We start from the raw sequence: 21,014 nt of genomic DNA on the forward strand, positions 1-21,014 counted from the left end.
ATTCCTATAGCTACAGAACAACTATTTCAATACTGGAATGCAGTGTTAAACTAAACACAAAACAGCAACAAATTCAGGACAAACAGTACAGAAATTGGGGTGGGGGAAAATGAAAATAGCTCTTAAGCTTTTAAGGAATGTTTCAAAACATTCGTGGGGTTAGGTTTCTATTGGGACAAAACATTTTTGTCACATCTGCTAGTGAGCGGTTTTGTACAGGCCAAGACTTCAACTGCTTTTCATTTTAAACCTGAAGAAGGTCTTCGAGGAATACAGACAGAGGATACAGGATTTGTAAGGAGCTTTACAATCTTTTATCACGATATAGACATACTTAGTGTGATTGGGTCTAATTCTTACAACTGAGAGTGGGAAGAGGAGTGATTCCATCCAATGCAATGGAATAATGCCAATGTGAAACTAGTGTAAATGAAAGCAAAATGTGGCTCATTGGCAGTTTGTGGAAGAAAGTTTGTCGAAGAAAAATGTATCTTGTTGCTGTTGATTAAAATCAACTGGGCTGAGTGCTGTTTGGTTGCCTAAGGATCACCAAATAGTAGTAACTTTAAATCACTATCAGCTTGGGCAGGATTTGAACCTACCAGCTGTTTTTTTGTTATTGTTTTTTTAAGATTAAACTGGAACTTTGACTACTGACAGTTTATGCTTTTTTTGGAAGATTGCTTCTGGAGCTTCTTTACTTCACATTTGATGATCCTGTTCCTCATTTTCTAAGGCAGTTACCAAACCCTAACCCTGCCGCTCCCCCACTGCGACTCAGCTTTACTGTAAATCAGTGGCCTTTGGGGAAATATTCACCCTAGTTATTTCTGGCAAAAATGTTGACATAATGACTGGATCAGAGACTATTTTTGTGCCAGCTCCACATCAGAGTAAGAATTTGGCTGCAGCCCTGATACCAAATACAAAGTACCAAATACAGACTCTTGATGAGCCTGAATAGCAAACTGTGAATTCTGCACTTGAGTAATTATACAATCCTTTTGCATGGCCAAGACACTGGGCTGTGAACCTTTAAACCGCTGAAGTTGATCACTCTTGAAAATCCTGGGTGGCCTAGACCCAATAAAAGCATGGCAAACTCATTGGTGAGGTGATGTTGGATTCAACATCAGACACTTTAAAGGGCTTGGTTTTCAGGAAAGGCCAAAGCACCTGCCCTTTGAAAAGAGTCAGGCCCCTTTAAAGCAACTCAGGCAGGACACACACAAAAACAACTCATTGGCCACTTCAGAAAAATATATCAATGTATCTATCTTCACCCTCACCTTTTAAAGTATCTTACAAGACACCACATGTCCTTAAAGCACTTCAAGAAGGGACAAATACCTACCTCTTATTTAAGGCTTTTCCTCAGTAGAGCTCAAAGTACTTTTAAAAAAAAAAAAAAAAAAAAAGAGAGTCAGTATCATTATACTTATTTTACAGATGGGGAAACTGAGACAGAGATGAAGTGACTTGCCCAAGGACACCCAGCAGGCCATTGGCAGAGCCAGAAATAGCCCTCAAGTTTCCTGAGTCCCAGTCCAGTGCTCCTTCCACTAGGCATATTTCAGTTAGGGACTATGACCGTATTGTTGGGCTCCCCCCCCACACTGGTATAGAATAGTGGAAATTCAGGGATCTGAAGTTTTAGACCTGGACGTGTCAGCCTTTGAACTTCACTCATAAGTGACTGGACCCTTTATTTATTCAGCCTTTTTTATTTATCACTTTATGAAAACAAACTTCATCCTTCTCTAGAAGGAAATAGATATGACCTTACCAGGGTGCTGCATCTATAAACCAGATGGCTGCTTTTCCACACATCCTGAATGGAGAAGACTGGCAATGATACAATGTCACAACAACATCCTTACAGGCTGCAAGCAGGTTGTAAATCAAGCTGCTAGTCAGATCTGCCACTCCCGTGTACATACAGATGCTGTCTTGTAAAAGGCAGCGGGCCAGACAGATGACCTTGAAAAGCAGGCCAAAATAGAAAGATTATGGAAAACTTGTTTGAGAGATCTTCATTCCACATGTACTATCATATGTGGGAAGGGTTAGAATTTCAGTGGCAAGGACTCCTGTGGTGACATGTGTAAGATAGGACTAGTGATGTCTGGAACTCAAAAAATTTTTGTTCCGTTTGGCTAAGCTGTTAAAAATTAAGATGCATTTCTGAAGCTTATATGAATGGCCTGAACCTCCTGGGTCTGAAAAGCAGGCTGGCCCAGGTCCATTTGTCATCAGAACCAGGAAGTACAAAAGTGCCCGTGGGAAAGAAAAGATTACCAGCAACAGCTTTAACTGCAAGACTCTTACTAAGCCTCAAATATTCAGCTGCAGTCACATTTCAGTTCTGCCTGAAGGTTTGGGGGTTGGCTTCTTATTGTATTCCAAATCGGTTGCCACTCTATGGCGATACCCTGACCTTTGTATCCTTAGTGGTCTATAGATTTTGAGCCACTTGAACTGCATTGTTAATATACAGTAGAACCTCAGAGTTACAAACACCAGAGTTACGAACTGACCCGGTCAACCAACGTTCCTCATCTGGGACCGGAAGTACACAATCAGGCAGCAACAGAAACAAAACAAAAAACCCACCCATGCAAATACAGTACAATACGGTGTTAAACGTAAACTCCTAACAATATAAAGGGAAAGTTTTAAAAAAAAGATTTGACAAGGTAAGGAAACTGTTGCTGCTTTTCACCATCTTAATTTAAATGACACAAGCGCAGAATTTTTGTTCTGCGTAGTAAAGTTTCAAAACTGCCTTAAGTCAATGTTCAGCTGTAAACTTTTGAAAGAACCATCATAACATTTTGTTCAGAGTTACAAATATTTCAGTTACGAACAACCTCTGTTCTTGAGAGGTTCGTAACTCTGAGGTTCTACTGTAGTTGGTTTAATAACTATATTAACAATATAGTTAATTGGTGCCACCTCTCATGGGAGTATAACACTTACCTTTAAACCAATATAACTACATCCACACTAAGGGATCAGTTTTAAACTAGTGCCATTAAATTAGTACAAAAAACCTTGTTTAGACAAGGCCTTAATCTGAAGTAAGATCTTCCTCAGTTACCCAGAGTCCTGGAGGTTTGATGGCAGACACACCCAACAACTTTAATCCTTGAACAGAGGTTATCCAGGTTTTCAGCCATAGGCACAGGAAGTAGAGATGTGGGGGGTGCTGCAGCACCCCCAAGTTTTGTGCCCAGGGTCCCAGCCACCAGCCCTGCGCCCCTGCCCAGTCAGGGTCCTGGCTGCTGGGCCCACTGCCAGTCCCAGGGGCTCTGCTGCCGGCCCCAGCTCTAGGGGCAGTAGCGGGGCACAGACAGGGGTAAAGGGGGGTGCAGCTCAGCACCCCCATTCCAAAAACTGTTCCAGCACCACTGTTTTCAGCCAGAACCCACGTACAAGACACGTTCCACAAACAAAATTGGAGCTTGTACAGTGGACAGAGCAATCCCATGTGACTGTATGCCAGCAGAATACTTGCCAGCCCATTCACTGTCCTTTTCCAGACATTCTAATGTTTGGGTTCTATAGAGAACATCAAAGTGATCGCAATGAGATCCCTTCTATCTTTAGACTGTTTTTCATGCAAGTTTCACATTTAAAAAGCCCAGCACTGAAAGCTCAAATCCAGGGGGCTTATAAAGCCCACAGGAAGGGAGTCCTGCTCTTACAGATCCTATCAGCCCCTCCAAACCCAGAACCCCTTCCCACACCTCAAACCCCTCATTCCCAGCCCCAGAGCCTCCACCCCCAGCCCAGACCCCCCCACACCCCCCAACCCCCTGCCCCATCCCAGAGCCCCCTCCCACACCCTAAACCCTTCATTCCCAACCCCACCCCACAGCCCTCACCCCCATACCCCAATCTTCTGCCCCAGCCCTGAGCCCCTCCCACACCTCAAAACCCTCAGCCCCAGCTCTGTTGGGTCACAGGCATCAAGTTTCTTCAACTGGGTCCCCAGAAAAAAAGTTTGAAAAACCACTGCATTAAGGAACACACATATTGTTTCTACACCTTAGTCCAACACAGAGTCAAAAATGAGGCCTTAACCTAGGCCAAAACAAAAGACCAAAGAAACCTTTACTTACCTAGCAAGGCAAGACATTCCCTCTGTACCTGGTGATTACTTCCACTTCCTCTCAGAGCCCCTCCCCTGACTTCCTGTGCCTTCTAATTATAGCCCTGCTCTAAGGACCCACTAGTTAACCCCTGTCTTGCCTACCCCGGTTAGGTGTTTATATGAGAAAGCTCTTTATATTACATAGCTTTGCAATAATTCCCCCACTAACACCACCACCCCTACCTCCCCAATACCAAACACTAAACTGCATTGCTCAATGAGGCCAATAACAGAAACCTGGAGTGTGTAGGCCAAGACCTTCTGGAGATGTAATAGGAATATTTTTAACAAGTCAAATACAAAGATGTTTTCAAACACCGCAAATGTAAATGACTTTTCTGAAGTTTGTTTTCAAACTTCCTAGAACAATTCTGTCCTGGTATGAGATGTGGCAGACAAACTCTCTTTGGCAGGGAATGAAAATTGAAAAATAGGAAACTAACTTCAACCTTAACTATGGAGTGTTATTGATGTTATGTTAAATACAATAAAAGACTAGATAGAAAGGCGTAAATTACCCTGTCAAACTTCAGAGGGATAACCTGGCAAAGTTTCTTCTGTCAATCAGAGTGACATCCCTGTTGCCATCCAAAGTTAAAACAGAAGAGGTGAAAACGGATACTTCACCTACTTGTTTAGGAATACTAAACAGTGTAAGAAGGGAGCCAGGAAATGAAAGAAAAAGAGTCATCAGCATTTTCTTATCTCTAATGAATGGGAGCAGTGCAGAAAACAATGCAAATCCCTTGCTTCTGTGTTTCCTCTAGAAGAATTACAGGCACATAACATTCTGTTCATTATTTTCTTCCTTATTTGATGCTAAATAAGTCATTGAACTTTGCCATGTGAACTATCCACTTTTTTTATTACCAGAGCAAAAAGAAATCCCTTTCCCCAAGAGGTTTTCACTTTTCTACCAGATTTTATACAATAATGTTTGGAATAGATGAGTAAAAAACAACAACCCGTGTTTCAAAACTGCCTTAGCAATACAGATAATGGTTATTTTTCTCTTGCAAAGCTCAAAATTGAAGAAAAGAAGCCATGATGAGTTCAGAGAATCATTGTTCTACTTCCAGAGGTTTTATCTGCGGAGTCAGGCATTCTGATAGACACGACAGAGGTCACTGAGAGGATTATCTCCCTGAAGTGTTAATGGCATGCATCTGACAATATCAAACATTTAATTTACGAGGTGCCTTGTAACGTAAAGACAAAGCATCTGATTTAAGTCAGGCCAATTTTAAAATGAAGATATATTAGTTATGGATACATACAGACTTCATACATTTATCTACCCAAAGGGGATGTTCACTAAAAATTGTGTACTGATGGAACTGTTACATAATATATTAATGGAAGCAACACCTCACTGAAATGATTTCAGTCTTTTTATCACTGCATTCTTTACTTGTGAATAAGTGTTAACACTACTCTGGCTTCTGGTTCCCCCAAAGCTGATTTTGATATGTAAAATTGTGAATGCCTTACATATTGCTATCAGTTCATCAATGCTGTAATGGACACACTGGTATTTGTGAAAACAGCCTAACTGTCAGATGGAAATAATTCTCATAGTTTTGCATTGCTCATTGTTTTCAAATTACCCTAGCTTAGCCTCGGTGTGTCATGTTGCCCTCTAGTGGCTGGAGGATAACAGCCTACGACTGTGACCAGATAACAGAGTTACTCCTTCTATTCAAATGGTAACTCGCTGAGGAATAATTATACAGGTAATAATACATAAATGGTGCTTTTCATATGTAACTCTCCAAATACTCGGCAAAGGTACATATTATTTTTTTCACTTTACAAATGCGCAGAGAGGGTGCCTAACATGCCCAAGGTCTGACAGTAAATCAGTGACAACTGGGAGTAGAACTCAGACGTCCTGAGGTCACCCTAGCTACTGGACCCCCTCGCCTGTGTCTGCTTTCTTAGGTACCTTATGCAATCCCTACTCACTCAGAATTTTTGTTGGGTCAAATTCTGCACAGATTTGTATTTGTATTCAGTGGAATCATGGAGGGTTTAAGTCGGCGCAGAATTTGGCCCAATGGCGTTTTTGCTTTTATCTCTTTAAGGTGACAGAAACGACTGTTGCCAGTGTACACTGAGAACAATACAATATACTGAGTATCTCATCAAACCAGGGGCTGGCTAGACTGGAGTTTTTGCTCCTATTTTAATTTGAGTTAACTGATTGCCAACCAACCTGAGTTACCTTAGCTAACATATTTGTCGAAAACACTCTACAGATGTCAGTGGTTTACTCCAGAGCACAGCATCTGTGGATTGGCTAGACGACCATTTATAAATATGCTAGCTACCTTGGGTTAATTGGCAATCAACTCAAGTTAAAACAGGAACAAAAATCTCTACTCTATGTCTAGACACACCCTATAAAGAGTGAACCAGTATTACAACTCCTCTTGCATTCGTTATTATTACCAGAAGCTGTACTGCAGCAATGCCGAGGAGACCCATCATGCTGAGTATTCTATAAACACAGAGGGTATGTCTACACGTCAAGTGGGAGGTGTAAATTTCAGCCCAAGCAGACATATCCATGCTAGTGCTGATTGAGCGAACGTGCCAAAATTAAGAATGTAAATGTGGCAGTGCGAGTGGCTAGCCCCCGAGTACATGCCTAGCATCTCAGATGGGTACATACATGGGGCAGCTAGACCCTCCTGCTGCTCACGCACAGCAGCTACACTCTAGTTTTTTTGTGCTCCTAGCTAGATCAGAACTAGTGCAGGTCTGTCTCCTCAAGCTGGTAATTATCCCTCCAGCTCAAAGTGGAGATGTACCCAGAGATAGACAGTCCCTGCTCCAAAAGCCTTCCCTTGATCTATTTTAGGTCATTCTATTGTCACAATTACCATAATATCTGAGCACCTCACTCTCTTTAATGTATTTATCCTCCCAATGCCTCTATGAGGTAGAGCAGTGCCACATCCCCATTTTACAGACGGGGAACGGAGGCATGGAGAGGCAGAGACTGTGTCTATACTGCACAATTAACCCAGGTGATTTGTCCTCCGGTCTGAGCATCCAGCAGGTTAACCTAATCCACCTGTGAGCATCCTCCACAGCCAAGCCCTACCCGTATTACTGTGCCCTCACTGTTTCTGCACTCACCGGTGTGTATCTGGGAGCATATCCCTTGGTTCTCGGGGATGACCCTATCTTGCATTCTTTCCCCATCACTTGTGTCAATTGTGGGAGAACTTGTCTGTCCTTCTGTGGGAAGGGCATTGGAGGACTATCGGTACGTGTGTGATTTAGCCTGCATTCCAACTGCAGAGGGGATGGGTTCCAGCCCAAGTTTAATCAGAGCCTATGCTCTAATTTAAATCCCCAGTTTAAGGACCTCCAAACCCAGGTGAGAGGTTTTTATGTGTGGATGGTAGGAGAGGTAAAGACAAGTAACAGCCTGGGTTCAAGGACTGTGCTGTCTGGATATACCCTAGTGATATACCCTAGTGATTTCCCTGAGGTCACACCGGAAGTCTGTGGTAAAGCTGGGACTTGACCCCTGCTCTCCCATGTCCTGGCTAAATAGAAAATAGACAGACAATCTAAATAGACAAGGCAATGAAAGGGAAACAAAGAGGTGAAGGGTTTGTCCAAGGTCATAAAGCAGGTTCCTGATGTAGCAAGGAAGGGAATACAGGTCTCCTGGTGCCTGGTCCAGGGCCTTAGCATCTAGCTCACATTGCCTTGTGTTACACATAGCTGCCATTTAAAGAACTCATCTTTAAACTAGTTTTGTCTCGCTAAACAACAACATGATTTCACTAACATTTTAAATCAAGCTTCCCAAGTGAATATTTAGGGAATAGGGCCAAACCAAACCAAACCCAACCCTTGGATGTCGCAGGTGTTAGACAATGGAAGCTTTGTGGGACTTCTCCAAAGTTACCTGCACCACGGCAAGAGGGAAGTACTTTTGTTTATAACATACAATTGTGGTTTTATTAATCCTACATTATGGGTGTGGCTTGTCAGATACCTTTGCCTTCCAATTGTCCCCTAAAGACCAGATCCTCAGCTGCTTCAGATCTGGTCCTATGATTCTGCCTATCTTAATCCCTCTTTCACAAGGACAAATTCTTCATCAAAGGATGATTCAATGTCCATCAGCTAGGGAAAAACAGGAAAAGACTAACAGGGCCAAAGCAATGGACTTCCTGGGGTTGTCCCATCTGTGTATGGAAGCCAGGCTACCCAGGGCCATGGAGTTTGCCCCTCTATTCTTCCCAAGATCCTCTGATGCTGGAGGCTCCCAGCCCAAGTGCAGTTGGTGTGGCAGGCTTCCTATCTACCACCTAGCGAGGCAAGCGTGAAGCAGAGGAGAAAGCCCCTTCCTAGAACATCTAGCACCAGCAATACCCCATCCTCCCACCAGGTTCCAGGCAGACCGGAGTAATCTCAGCAGAGCTGTGCCGGATGGGAAGGGTGACGGAGCAGAGGGTAGCAGAACACTGGAGCGCGCCTCTACAACTCCTGATATGGAGATGGTTAGTTTGTTACTTGTCTTCCAGGACAGTGGTTGACCTCTGCTGGGTGGGACTCAGCCTGCCACAGAGATAGTCTCTGCTACAGCCTGCAGCCTGTGTTGCTCAGAAGTGCAAGGATATACCATATTGGGCTGGACCTGGGCCTGGAGGGCTCAAAGATGCTCATTATGTGTTGCCATACATTGGGCCTGATTCTGCTCCTGTGAATGACAAACTACGATAGACTTCCCTGGGAGCAGGATCTGGTCAAGGGCACACCCTTTTGCACCTGATTTCACAAATTCTTGGACAATCCACACCTAGAGTTTAGAATAACAGGACAGATGCTGATTGTTACACAACAGCTCTTATGATTACTTAAAATGCGTTTATGAGGATTAACAATTATATAATGACTGCCCAAGCGTTACAAACAATAATCGTTAAACCTCAGCTATATTCCAAACAATAAATTAAATGACAGTTTGGTTCGTTACCAACTGTGGGTGAGCTGAAATGGCTCTGCACAGATGGGCAATTCGAAGTGAGGTAGAGGGACCTGAATGCAAAACCTTGGGAGCACTAGTGCTACCAGCCTTAGTGCCAGCCATTCCAAGGGGGTGTAGAATGGGAACCTGGGTCCAGAGCCTCAAAGGTAATTGGGCTCCTAACTTTACATTAATTTCAATGGCTGTTAGGAGCCTAGATACCTTTGAGGATGTGGGCCCGGGCTGCATTCTTTACCAGCTGATGGAATGAAGCTGGCAGGTGGGGGCAGAAAAGAGCGCATTATACACCCCAAAAAGGAAGTGTAGAGGGTACTTCTTTGGGCACCAACTGTGCATTCCACAGACAGAACTGTCACCATAGACTGGCACTGACACCACCCTGCCCTCAGCATGACTGGGGTTTGCAGAGCCAAGCTACCTTCAGAAATATACATCGAACTTTCGCTGCCTTTAGGAACTTGGGGGTGTGACTGAGGGGCAGAACTGGGTCCATTAGGTGGGTCCATCTAAAGCATCACACTCGGTTCCATGCCAGAAAGTCTCACTTGGGTTTTCTTGGACTGTCTTGTTCTTAAAAGAAGCATTGTGATATTGACAACACTGATAATCTGCTGTAGTCAGCTGTTTTTGTTGTTTTCCCTTTAATTTTTTGTGACATTCATCCCCCCTTGAATAACTATCATAGCAGGAGCATTACCAGATTGTACTTTAAAAAAAGCAAGTGAAAAGTAATTGCTTTAACATATGACTCCTGGTGACTCCTGTTGACATTCCTGGCACTATACAGTGTCTTTCTGGTATTTTCACAGCATATTCTGTCTGCCAGAAGGATATCTTAGAGTCTTCAGTGTGCCTGAAAGTGAAATAAAAATAATACTCACTGCTCCACCAAAGTGACTTGTTTTAACTCTTCACATTTAAAGGAGACACTGGTTACTGTCATCCTGTGGTTAGATTGTAAGCTTTCTGGGCCAGGGACTGTCTTTTTATTATATGTACCTACAATGCCTACCACATCAAGGCCCCCTTACTCCCTAGGCTTGAGAGCCTGAGCTCCACCCAGTGCCCCAACCTCCATGCTGCTATTTTTAACTTGCTAACTCAAGCTCCGTTAGCATGCGGCTGTCTACCCAGGCAGGAAGGCTCACTCCCAGCTGCAGTACAGATGTATCCTCGAGGGACAGATTTTTAAAGGGATTTAGGTGCCTAAAGATGCAGATTGGGGGGATTTACAGAACCGCAGGTTAGGCACCTAGTCCCATCTTGTCTCTCTCAGTATGTCTACACTGCAGAGAAACCCCTGTGGCTGGGTTGTGCCAGCTGACCCTGGCTCTGGCTCCCAGGGCTCAGGGGCTGTTCCATTGCAGTGTGGACTTTCCAGCTCCTGCAGCCAGATCTCTGGGACCTTCCCACCTCCCAGGGTCCTAGATCCCGGGCTCCAGCCCGAGCCTGGAAGTCTACACTGCAGTTAAACAGCCCGTTAGCCTGAGCCAACTAGTACGGGCCATCTGCAGGTGGCTAGTTGCTGTGTAGACATATCCAGTGAGGACTGTAGTGTTGGGTCCAACATAGTGGATGAAGAGAAAAGAAAAAAGGTTGTCCCATGTCCTTATGTCTTGGGTGCACAGATGCCATGATGAAGGCAGGATTGTGTTGCTGTTTTCTGTGTCAGATTGTAAACTCTTCGAGGACAGGACTCTCGTCTTACTTGTTTTGAAAAATGTTGGGTCTGTTCGAACAGAACTGAATGGCAGCCCTCCATCTCGGAAGATGGTGGATGAACACTCAAAGCATGTGGGTGGCTAAAAAGCCCACTTCTTAAGTGACTGTCCTTGCCACAGACAGTGCAGGCGTAAGGTGCAGGGCCAGAGGATGAAGCTGGCCTGGTGGGCTTTCCTCTTCACTCGCTACAGTTCTAGGTACATAATTATTAACAATGAGCATCAAATTAGAAACGTGCCTAAACCAACCCCCTGGATCTGAGCCTCCCAAAGCTCTGCCAATGTTCAGATCCCAAGTCAGACTCTGCAGGCGGGTCTAGCTGTAAAACTTACTATGGCCAAAGAGCCAGCTAGCCACAATGTTGGTTTGCAAAGTGAATCTGTATGTTCAGTTGTCAGTTAAATAATGTGAACCAGGAACATGTGTGAGAGTTTACATGACAAACCCAAACATGATACAATTCTAGGCAGGCCCAATTCTGCTGCTTATGTTAGCAGTAAGTAGCAATAACTCCTAGGAGTCTTACAAAAGTACCTGATTCTCACCTGCCCTGTAACCTGTGTAATCATTTATACCTGGCAAAGCAGGTGTAAAACATTAGCTGGTCAGAATTCTCCACTGAGTTACACTGGCCGCATCACTTATACATCCTCATTGCACAGGTATAAATGACAACACAAGGCGAAAGGCACTGGAGAATTGGGCCCATTCACTTTAGCAGGACTGTGCAAAGTGACAGGTTTCAGGGTAGCAGCTGTGTTAGTCTGTATCCACAAAAAGAAAAGGAGGATTTGTGGCACCTTAGAGGCTAACAAATTTATTTGAGCATAAGCTTTTGTGAGCTACAGCTCACTTAATGGCTTCAGAGTCAGGCCCAGTATGAGGTATTATCCAACTCCCACGAAATTCAGTAGAAAGACTCCCTTAAGTTGCATAACCGTGAGCCACACCTGCTTTTAGGAGGAACAATGTAAATATCCAGAGGCAGTGGAAATTAAAGGCTTTGTTGAAACAGTTTGCCTAATGAGATAATGTGTATGCCCACAGCCGCCATTCTGAGAACCTAATGGCTGAAGAAGGGGGTTGTGGGTGTCATTCTAGTTCATGGAAGTCAAACAAGCTCCGATGAAGTGAGCTGTAGCTCACGAAAGCTCATGCTCAAATAAATTGGTTAGTCTCTAAGGTGCCACAAGTCCTCCTTTTCTTTTTGCGAATACAGACTAACACGGCTGCTACTCTGAAACAAGCTCCAGTGATTTACGCTAGCTGAGGAGCTGGCTCAGATATTTTTCTTTCAATGTGCATTAGAGGTGGGGAACATTTAAGAAGTGTTGGAGTTTGCTCCAACTGTTTATCTCCTTATGGAAAAGTGCTTAACCGGCCTAGAGAATATAGAAGGGATAAAATTCTCTAGGTTTTTAGAGTCATTTCTGTTGAAGGCTATTTCATTTCTATTGAGTAGCTGACAGATTCATTCCTATTAAAATCTATTGGACTTTTTCATAAGGGACATTATGTTGGAAAGAAAATGTAACATCCAGCTCTGTTGGTTCCCCCTCCGGGTTTGCCACCAGATATCATCTTGTTTATTCTTTTTTTCCCCCACTCTGTCACTTTCTCTGACACAGTTTAGCATGGCTATTACTGTTTAGGCTAAATGGACATCTATGTAAAAAAAAAAAGGATCTGTTGTGTAAGGCAATCATAGCAATTCTACTGTTGATCTTATGTTATCCATGATTATTTACAGAAAGACAAAGAATACTTACTTCCTCCTTAGCCATTTTGGAATTTGGCACCCTCTGAATGTGAATCAGTGATGCATATGAAAAACAATCCTGTGGGACAGTGTGCTTGACCTTATTTCAGGAGCTTGCATTACTGTTTTTTCAATCAAACCAAAAACTTTGACCGACAGGAGTGAAACCGAAATCAATGTCTTTGGTCACTCGATTACAGACCTAAAAGTGGCAATTCTTCAACAAAAAGACTTCAAAAACAGACTCCAAGGAGAGACTGCTGAATTGGAATTAATTTGAAAACTGGATACAATTAACTTAGACTTGAATAGAGACTGGGAGTGGATGGGTCATGACACAAAGTAAAACTATTTCACCATGTTTATTTCCTGCCCCCCCACCCCCGCTGTTCCTCAAACATTCTTGTCAACTGCTGGAAATGGCCCACCTTGATTATCACTTCAAAAGGTTCCCTCCCCTCCCCCCCCCCCCCGCTCTCCTGCTGGTAATAGCTCACCTTTCCTGATTGCTCTCTATAACACCCATTGTTTCATGTTCTCGGTGTATATAAAATCTCCCCACTGTCTTTTCCACTGAATGCATCCGATGAAGTGAGCTGTAGCCCACGAAAGCTTATGCTCAAATACATTGGTTAGTCTCTAAGGTGCCACAAGTCCTCCTGTTCTTGTTGCGAAATAACATGGAGGGCGTGTGTATGTGTGCATGGGAATTAACTTCACGCCAGCTGCTGATGTGGCTAATGCAGCAGAACCATTTTTAGGTATAATCCTTCAAACCGAACATGTCTTCCCCTTTCTGAATAGTACAAAGCTGTCTGCTAGTCAAAGGATAATTATTTTCCATCATATCACCTAACAGAAACCAACAAACTAAACACCCATTATTTGATGTATACAGCACTAACTGTGGTTTAGCAGTTAACATTTTCCTTGAATGCTTTTAATGGGACTAATTGCTCCAGCTTCATTAGTAAATGTCAATTATTGCTGGTGACAATGGACCTTTCTGGAGCCGTTGCTTAGTAGCTCTCATAAAAGATTAGATTATAAGGGCCAAATTCTGACTCCAGTGGCATATCACAAGCATAGCTGAGGATAGAATTTGGCCTGAAGAATGTCTATGCTGTTAGTTCAGGACTGTACCGTTTCCATCACTGATATATTGCAGGGGAAGAAGTAAGTACGTTCTACCACATGGGAAATAATAAATTAGGAAAGTGTGCAGAGCAAGGGATGTTTGCACAATAACAGCTTAAAAGTTATTAATAAAATTTCAACTTCAGATAAGGCTTGGAAAAAAAAGATAAGGAAGTTGTCTTCTATATTTGAATACACTTGCATGCCAAATGACAGAGATGGTGTTTGCAACAGAAATAGTGCATGCTATCAGAAACAAACTACTTATCATGCTGAATTCCTTGCACGTTGTGGGCGATGTAAAGATGTAATTCTAAGCATTTTAGGCCAGACTTACTGAACCAGATTTAGTTAGTTGCAATTATTGTTTACTAATGGCTCATGTTGGTACTAGATCTATATGTAATCCATGGATGAAAGTGCAATATAGGTGCACACTTTGAGCCAGATTTGTAAAGATATTTGGGTGCCCAAAGATGCAGATAGGTGCCTAGTGGAATTTTCAAGATTGGCTAGGCACCTAACTCCCATTGGCACCTATGAACTTTTGAAAATTCCATTAGATGCCTATCTTTAGGCACCTGACTACTTTTAAAAAATCCAACTCCTCTCCTAACTCGTCTACAGTGCTGGATTCACAAGAAATGCAGGATCTGGTTTCCTTATGCTTTTTACCTGCAAAAAGCAGCTACACTGAAGCCCAAATCTTCAAACCCATATGCCTAAAGTTAGGCTCCTAGATTTACATTTACATGCCTATAGAGAAGTAGCTTAATTTTCAAAAGTACTGAGCTCCCAAGGAAGTCAATGGGGGCTACAGGCACTTAGCATCTTTGGCAAACAGGCCACTTCTATTTTAGTGCCTAAAGTTTAGAAGCCTGTTTAGACATCCTGGCCCAACAATTTGAGCCATAATGGATGCAGTCCGTATTCTTACAGTAGATTTTCTGTTTTATCTGCTTCTCTCTTCCCTTCAGGTCTCTATTCTTCTGTTACTTAACTGTTCGGTGCAAGTGTGTGTGTGGCTGCAAGTCTAATGTTTGTACTCTCCTAGTGCAGCTCCTACTGTTAATCCCTGTCTGGTTTTCTTCAAAGAAATATTCATTATGGATGTTTGACTCACTGCCTCCAGAGTAACTCAGCTGTGCTGTAACTCTTCGCAGAGCATATTCCTCCTTTAATACTAAGAACAGGCTGTACTAAGACAGCAATCCATAGTCTTCCCTTCTTCACACACATGCACACCATATGTCTTGCTCAGCCTCTAAGGTGCTGCTGCCTTTTTTACACTGGACTCGGTGAGTCAGGTATCAGCCATTCAGATTGCGGGATGGATTATCTTTATTGAAGGTTTAATCCTTCAGCCAATTAGAGACCTTCCGATTTTCAAAACAGCAGTATCTACCTATAGCCTATCTATCTATCAGGTCATTTCTGATTGTCCAAAACACAATGACCAAATCCTGATCACTTTACTCACACAAGTGGTCCCATTGAAGTCAATGGGCAGCATTCATCCTACATGTAACTCCAGTGACTTTGAGGGTGTTACATTAATCAAGGATGAGTGTGGCCCAGTGTATTTTCCCAGGGAGAGCGAGCTGAGCAGGTTTTGGTCCTAAAGCTGATCTAAGGCCCCCAGTTCAGCAAAGCACTTCATCATGCGCTTAACTTTAAGTGCATGAGCAGACCCATTGACTTCAGTGAGATTACTGGGATGCGTAAAGCTAAGCATGTGCTAAACTGCTTTTGCTGGATCAGGGTCGAAGTCCATTAGACTCAATCTTTTCTGCCATCGTAGAGTAGCAAATCGTCACTCTACTGCCTCCATCATGTATAAAATCATCACATCCTATATTAGTCAGCTGGAGTCAAATTTTGCCCTCAGTTACACCTCTGCAATTCTACTGACTTATCTGGAATAGTAGGGGTACAACTGAAGGCAGAATTGAATTCTTGGATTTAAATAGATGTCATTGGACCATGATGATAGAACGTATGTTTCATCTGGCAGCTGACCTGGCTTCACTTTGGCATTTAGCCCATTTCACTTGTTACAGGGGAATTATTAACTGCAGTTCAAGCCTGAACCCCAATGAAATCAATGGCAAAACCACCTTCTAAAGGCCCTTCAATTTGGTCCTGCATAAAAAAGCATTATCTTCTTGTAATATTAAGAGCACTTCGTATAAAAGATCATTCCTGAAATTTTAAACATTAGGGCTTGGCTTGTTTCCGAAAGAACTGACTTTCACAAACGTTCTCCCAGGGAGGTAGCTGATTGCTAACTTCACTATTCCTCGGAGTGTTAGAGCACTAAAGACAGCCTCACTTTTATTCTGCACATCACAGGAGAGAGGTGCTTTACAATATCGAGCAGTCTGTCTTTTTGTTGCTCTATTTGCCACAGCAGTTTCTAGTAATTCACTATTTATTCAGCTACCCGAATGAAATCCACCATTATGAAACAATGTGAAAAATGTTGCATTATGACGGAGTTCTATGTTCAAGACGCACACGAAAGATCTGAATCTGCCACCTTCCCCCTCTCAGCTCAGCTGTGCTCATATGCAGTTCTGCCGAAGTTCACAGCGATACCAGCCTGACTAGGACACTACTCAATGTGCGTAGGGGTAGCAGAACCTGGCCCCAAATGAATCTACTACTAAGAGTAACATACCATCACAAAATAAGGGCCACATATGCTTTGCTTTATTCACAATATATAATTGTTTAAGCTACAGAAAGTCTTTTTTTTTTAAACCAGTCACCTAACTTGTGTGATATAGGACCTGATCCAAAGCCCATGGAAGTCAACAGAAAAGATCCCCACTAACTTCAATAGTCTTTAGATCTGATTCACTGAGTTGAAACCACTTATGGGGCCTGATCCTGCAACCACTAAAGACAAGGGCAATACTCCCATTGATTCCAGTGTGTGAAGGGTCAAACTCATTGTGAATTTTGCTTGAAAGTGTTTTTACAATGCAGCAGAACAAAAGTCTGGAATTGTTTCAGATCATTACAGCCTGAAAATTATATCTCCAGTTAGATACCCTGAACTCAGTGGAGACCTCCATAGACTTCAGTGGGAGTAGGTTCTGGCCCATATAGAATAGGGACTTGACCCTGCTCTCTCTGAAGTCAATGGCAAAAGTCCTTGAGAGTTCAGTGACACAGGATCAGGCCCCATCCGTGTGAAGTGAAATTATTCTAAGAGTATCATTGACTTCATGATGGAGTACAATGCATAAGTTTCTATTAGACAGAGAATTTTCAGCTTTCAAACCAAATAGAATGAAATAGTTTTGTACTTTTGAATAGTAGGTATCCTGACTCCCAGTCCAGTACACTTAACAATAAAGATTGGTATAGCTAAGTAGGCATCATTAAAGAAAACGAATGTTTTCAAAATTAGGCTGGAAACACCTTGTTTTGGCCATTAGTTTAAGAGAAGTAGGCAGCTCTCACTGTAACAGGAACACAACCTTATTTGGTCTAGAAAGGTTTTTTTTTGTTTTCTTTTTTCTTTTTTACAATATTGTGTCAGGAAAAGCCATTAGACAGGACTGTATCGTTAACCTTATCCACATTTCCGAGCAAAACAAACTCTGTCCTTTCCAGTCTAGCCGGGGACCGCTTCTGAACCTATAGAGAAACACTGAACGTAACTTGCTTGTGATGCAATGACATTTATTGCACATTGACCGATCACTTACACAGTAGTAAATTGCACCAGAGTATAAATACATTATAAAACACACACACACACACACACAGATGGGAAAATGGAAATGACACACAAGTGCTAAAACAACAGCAGATTCACGTGGGCACTTGGACATAAAAAATAAAAATAAAAAGACCCTTAAGATACTTTAATTTATAATATAGATACATGTACAGTACCTTGATAAAGTAATATTAAAAAAGTAACTCTCAGTAAAATCGTAACATAGCAGACAAGAACAGAAATAGATCTGGGGTTTGACGTTATTTAACCCCCGTTTTATTTGTAATTTGACTTTTTGTGCAAGTAACATCTTTAATTCACTTTACAATTCTTGACAGGTTTCAGAGTAGCAGCCGTGTTAGTCTGTATTTGCAAAAAGAAAAGGAGGACTTGTAGTACCTTAGAGACTAACACATTTATTTGAGCATAAGCTTTTGTGAGCTACAGCTCACTAGCTCACGAAAGCTTATGCTCAAATAAATGTGTTAGTCTCTAAGGTGCCACAAGTCCTCCTCTTCTTTTTATAATTCTTGACACTGTGCAAAAAATGGCTATGTTGCTGTTTTTTAAAAATGTGCAGTAATTTTGTTGATACAAGGAATTCATTTTTACTGTTCATCTGTAATTACAATGAACAAACTGCAGAAGGCTCAATGACTGGGGTGGGTTTTTTTAGAAAATACTAATAGTGATACATAAATAAGCTGTTTAATATAAACACGTCCTTTTCATTTCCCCTGTACAATATGCACAGTTTGAGGTAGAAGTTTCTCAGCCTGATTGCTATTGTCTGGCAAGGGAAGATAAGCACAAAAAGTCACCAGTCTGCTGGTGCCGAAGAAAAAAGCAGAAGAGGTTTGTTCAAAATACAAGTATATCAATGTTCAACACTATGTATTTTTTATTCTTATCTGCTTTAGATAATGGGGGAGCCCAGCTACCAAGACCTTAAAATAAAACTCACCAGAACACAAATACACTTTCAAAAGTGACTTTTAGCCATATGCAAAAGTGCTGAACACCTGCAATTCCCACGGACTTCAGTGAGATTTTTCGGCAGCCAGCACTTATTAAAATGAGGCTCTTTTCCTCCATGTGGGGCTACTGCTGGCAGCTCCCAGAAGTAAGGACAGGGATAGCCGATAGTCCTAACCTTTGAAGCAAGGTTAATAACAGCTTGACCCTGCCAACGCTGACGGCAACGGCAAATTTCCAATACTTCAGTGTTTCAGGATCAGGCCCCTCTGCAACTGGAGCCCTCAGAAAAACGTAACCTATTTTCTTATTTCCTTTTCAAATTATTTTCCCTAACTGCCAACATCGAACTCCTCACAAAAAGATAATAATAATCCAAATGGGTTTGAGACAGTTTGTTAATTTCCTTTGTTCAGTGGTCAGTGGCCTCCCGTTTCCTTTAGCTTCAGATGAGGTATGCTGCATACAAGTTCACCTGCTTTTAATTTTAAGTAAACACAGATTCTCTCCACAGCAAGAGATCAGTTTGGTCTGGTGTTTATTAACCAGACTCCTGGTGGGTTTTTCCTCCTTTTTCCTCCTGTTCATTTCCCTTCCTGTCTTTCTTTATGCTCAGTGTCCAGTTCACACAACCCTCTGCCCCACAAACCCGACACACACCCTATCGTTATACCTTGGATTCCGAATAGGAAATTTTGCTATTCCTCTCCTCCAGGCTGGAGTCACTGCCTCCCTGTGTGCCCCCATTGCAATCGGACCACGTCCCTTCGAGGCTGCGCTCTGGGGTGCCCAAAGTATTGATGAAGCTCCCTGGATACCGGGAGAGCTCCCCAGCACTAGCGTGCAACCTCCTGTCAGCTTTCCTGGGGCAGCAGAGCAGCCTCTTGAAGGCCTTGCGGAAGTCAGGGCTGCGGCAATAGATGATGGGGTTGAAAGCCGAGTTGGCATAGCCCAGCCAGTTGAAGAAGACGAAGAGCTGGTCTGGCACCAGGTCCCTGTTGAAGACCTTGACCACATTGACCAGGAAGAAGGGGAGCCAGCAGAGGGTGAAGACACCCATGATAATGCCCAAGGTCTTGAGGGCTTTTTGCTCCTTCAAGGCCAGGATCCTGGAGGTCCTTCTCCTGCTGGTTCTGCCATTGCCCAGGATGGGCTGATGGTGGGATTGGGCCTGAGCAGGAGGCTGGGGGTGGCTGCAGTAGAACCTGCCCTCGCACCTGTCTATCTTCCTCATCTGTTCCTTGGCCTCCCGGTAGACTCTGATGTACACGAAGATCATGATGAGCAGGGGGATGTAGAAGGAGATAATGGAGGAGGCGATGGCATAGGCCCTGTTGGTGACGAAGTCACAGCAGCCGGGGTCCTGGTAGCAATCCAGAGCCTGGGGATCTCCATCCCGCCACCAATGCATCATGATGGGGAGGAAGGAGACCAGGGCGGAGATGGCCCAGACGGTGCAGATGATGCCCTTGGCCCGGCCCTTGGTCATGAGGCTCTGGTAGCGGAAAGGCGAGGTGATGGCCAGGTAGCGGTCGATGGCGATGACGCACAGGGTCTCGATGCTGGCCGTCACGCACAGCACGTCCAGCGAGGTCCAGCACTCGCACAGGAAGGAGCCCCAGAGCCAGCGGCCCTGCACCACCAGCGTGGCCCCGAAGGGCACCACCAGCGAGCCCATCACCAGGTCGGCGCAGGCCAGCGAGGTGATGAAGAGGTTGGTGAGGGTCTGCAGCCGCTGCGTGCGCCCGATGGCCGCGATCACCAGCGCGTTGCCCACCACGATCAGCAGCACCATCACGGCCATCAGCATGCCCATGCCCACCGCCCACTGGTGGGAGGGCAGCTCCAGGGGCAGCTGCCTGCTGCCCGGCGGGTAGGGCAGGGTGGAGGCGCTGCTGGGGGGCACGGGCGGCGGGGAGCTGGACCGGTTGGGGGGGCTGCAATCTGGGGCGAGCCAGCCGTCTCCCATGGCTGGGGCGGCTCAGGGCAGCCGGCTGCGGAGCCGGGCTGGCGGCATGAAGGCGAGGCGCGGCGGGGGCGCCCTCCCTGCAGCAGCCGCCGGAGCGATCTCCCGGCCGCCGCCGCCGCCGCCGCCACTCCGGGGCTGCAGCGTGGTTCCCAGCGCCCCGCGGCGGGCTCCGGCGCCCCGCGCCCCGCCCCGGCCCCGGCGCGTCACGGGCCGCGCAGCCAATGGCGTGGGGGCAGCGGCCACACCCCCCCGCCCCTCCCCGCGGCTGCAGCCCCCGGGCCGGGCTCGGAGCGTCCCATCGCCCCGGAGCCCCGCCGGAGGCGGCGCGCGGCGGGCGGGCTTGGGGCGTGTTGGACGGCGCCGGTTGCCAGGCGGACGCGGTGCCGCTGGCAGCCGCTTGTTGCCGCGATTGCCCCCCTCTTGTCCCGCGGTCCGCTCTGGTGAGCCCAGTGCGGTGGGTCCAGCCAGGGCCAGGTGGAGCCGGGCCGCGGCACCCGCAGCCCCAGCCAGCGGATTGGGGTGCGGGAGTGTGGTAATCGCAGCAGGGAA

The 21,014-nt window shown here is 44.7% G+C and overlaps 1 protein-coding gene across 1 annotated transcript; it reads right to left on the reverse strand.

The window, feature by feature from the left end:
• Positions 1–17,464: 17,464 nt before the first annotated feature.
• ADRB1 (adrenoceptor beta 1) lies at positions 17,465–20,623 on the reverse strand. Its single transcript, XM_037905647.2, is given in 3 exon segments — positions 17,465–18,104; positions 18,106–18,140; positions 19,170–20,623. Coding segments are annotated over 3 exon segments (1,422 nt in total). The 5' UTR covers positions 20,466–20,623; the 3' UTR covers positions 17,465–18,013.
• Positions 20,624–21,014: the final 391 nt, after the last annotated feature.

Source organism: Chelonia mydas, chromosome 7 (genome assembly GCF_015237465.2).
Source record: "Chelonia mydas isolate rCheMyd1 chromosome 7, rCheMyd1.pri.v2, whole genome shotgun sequence".
NCBI lineage: Eukaryota > Metazoa > Chordata > Testudines > Cheloniidae > Chelonia > Chelonia mydas.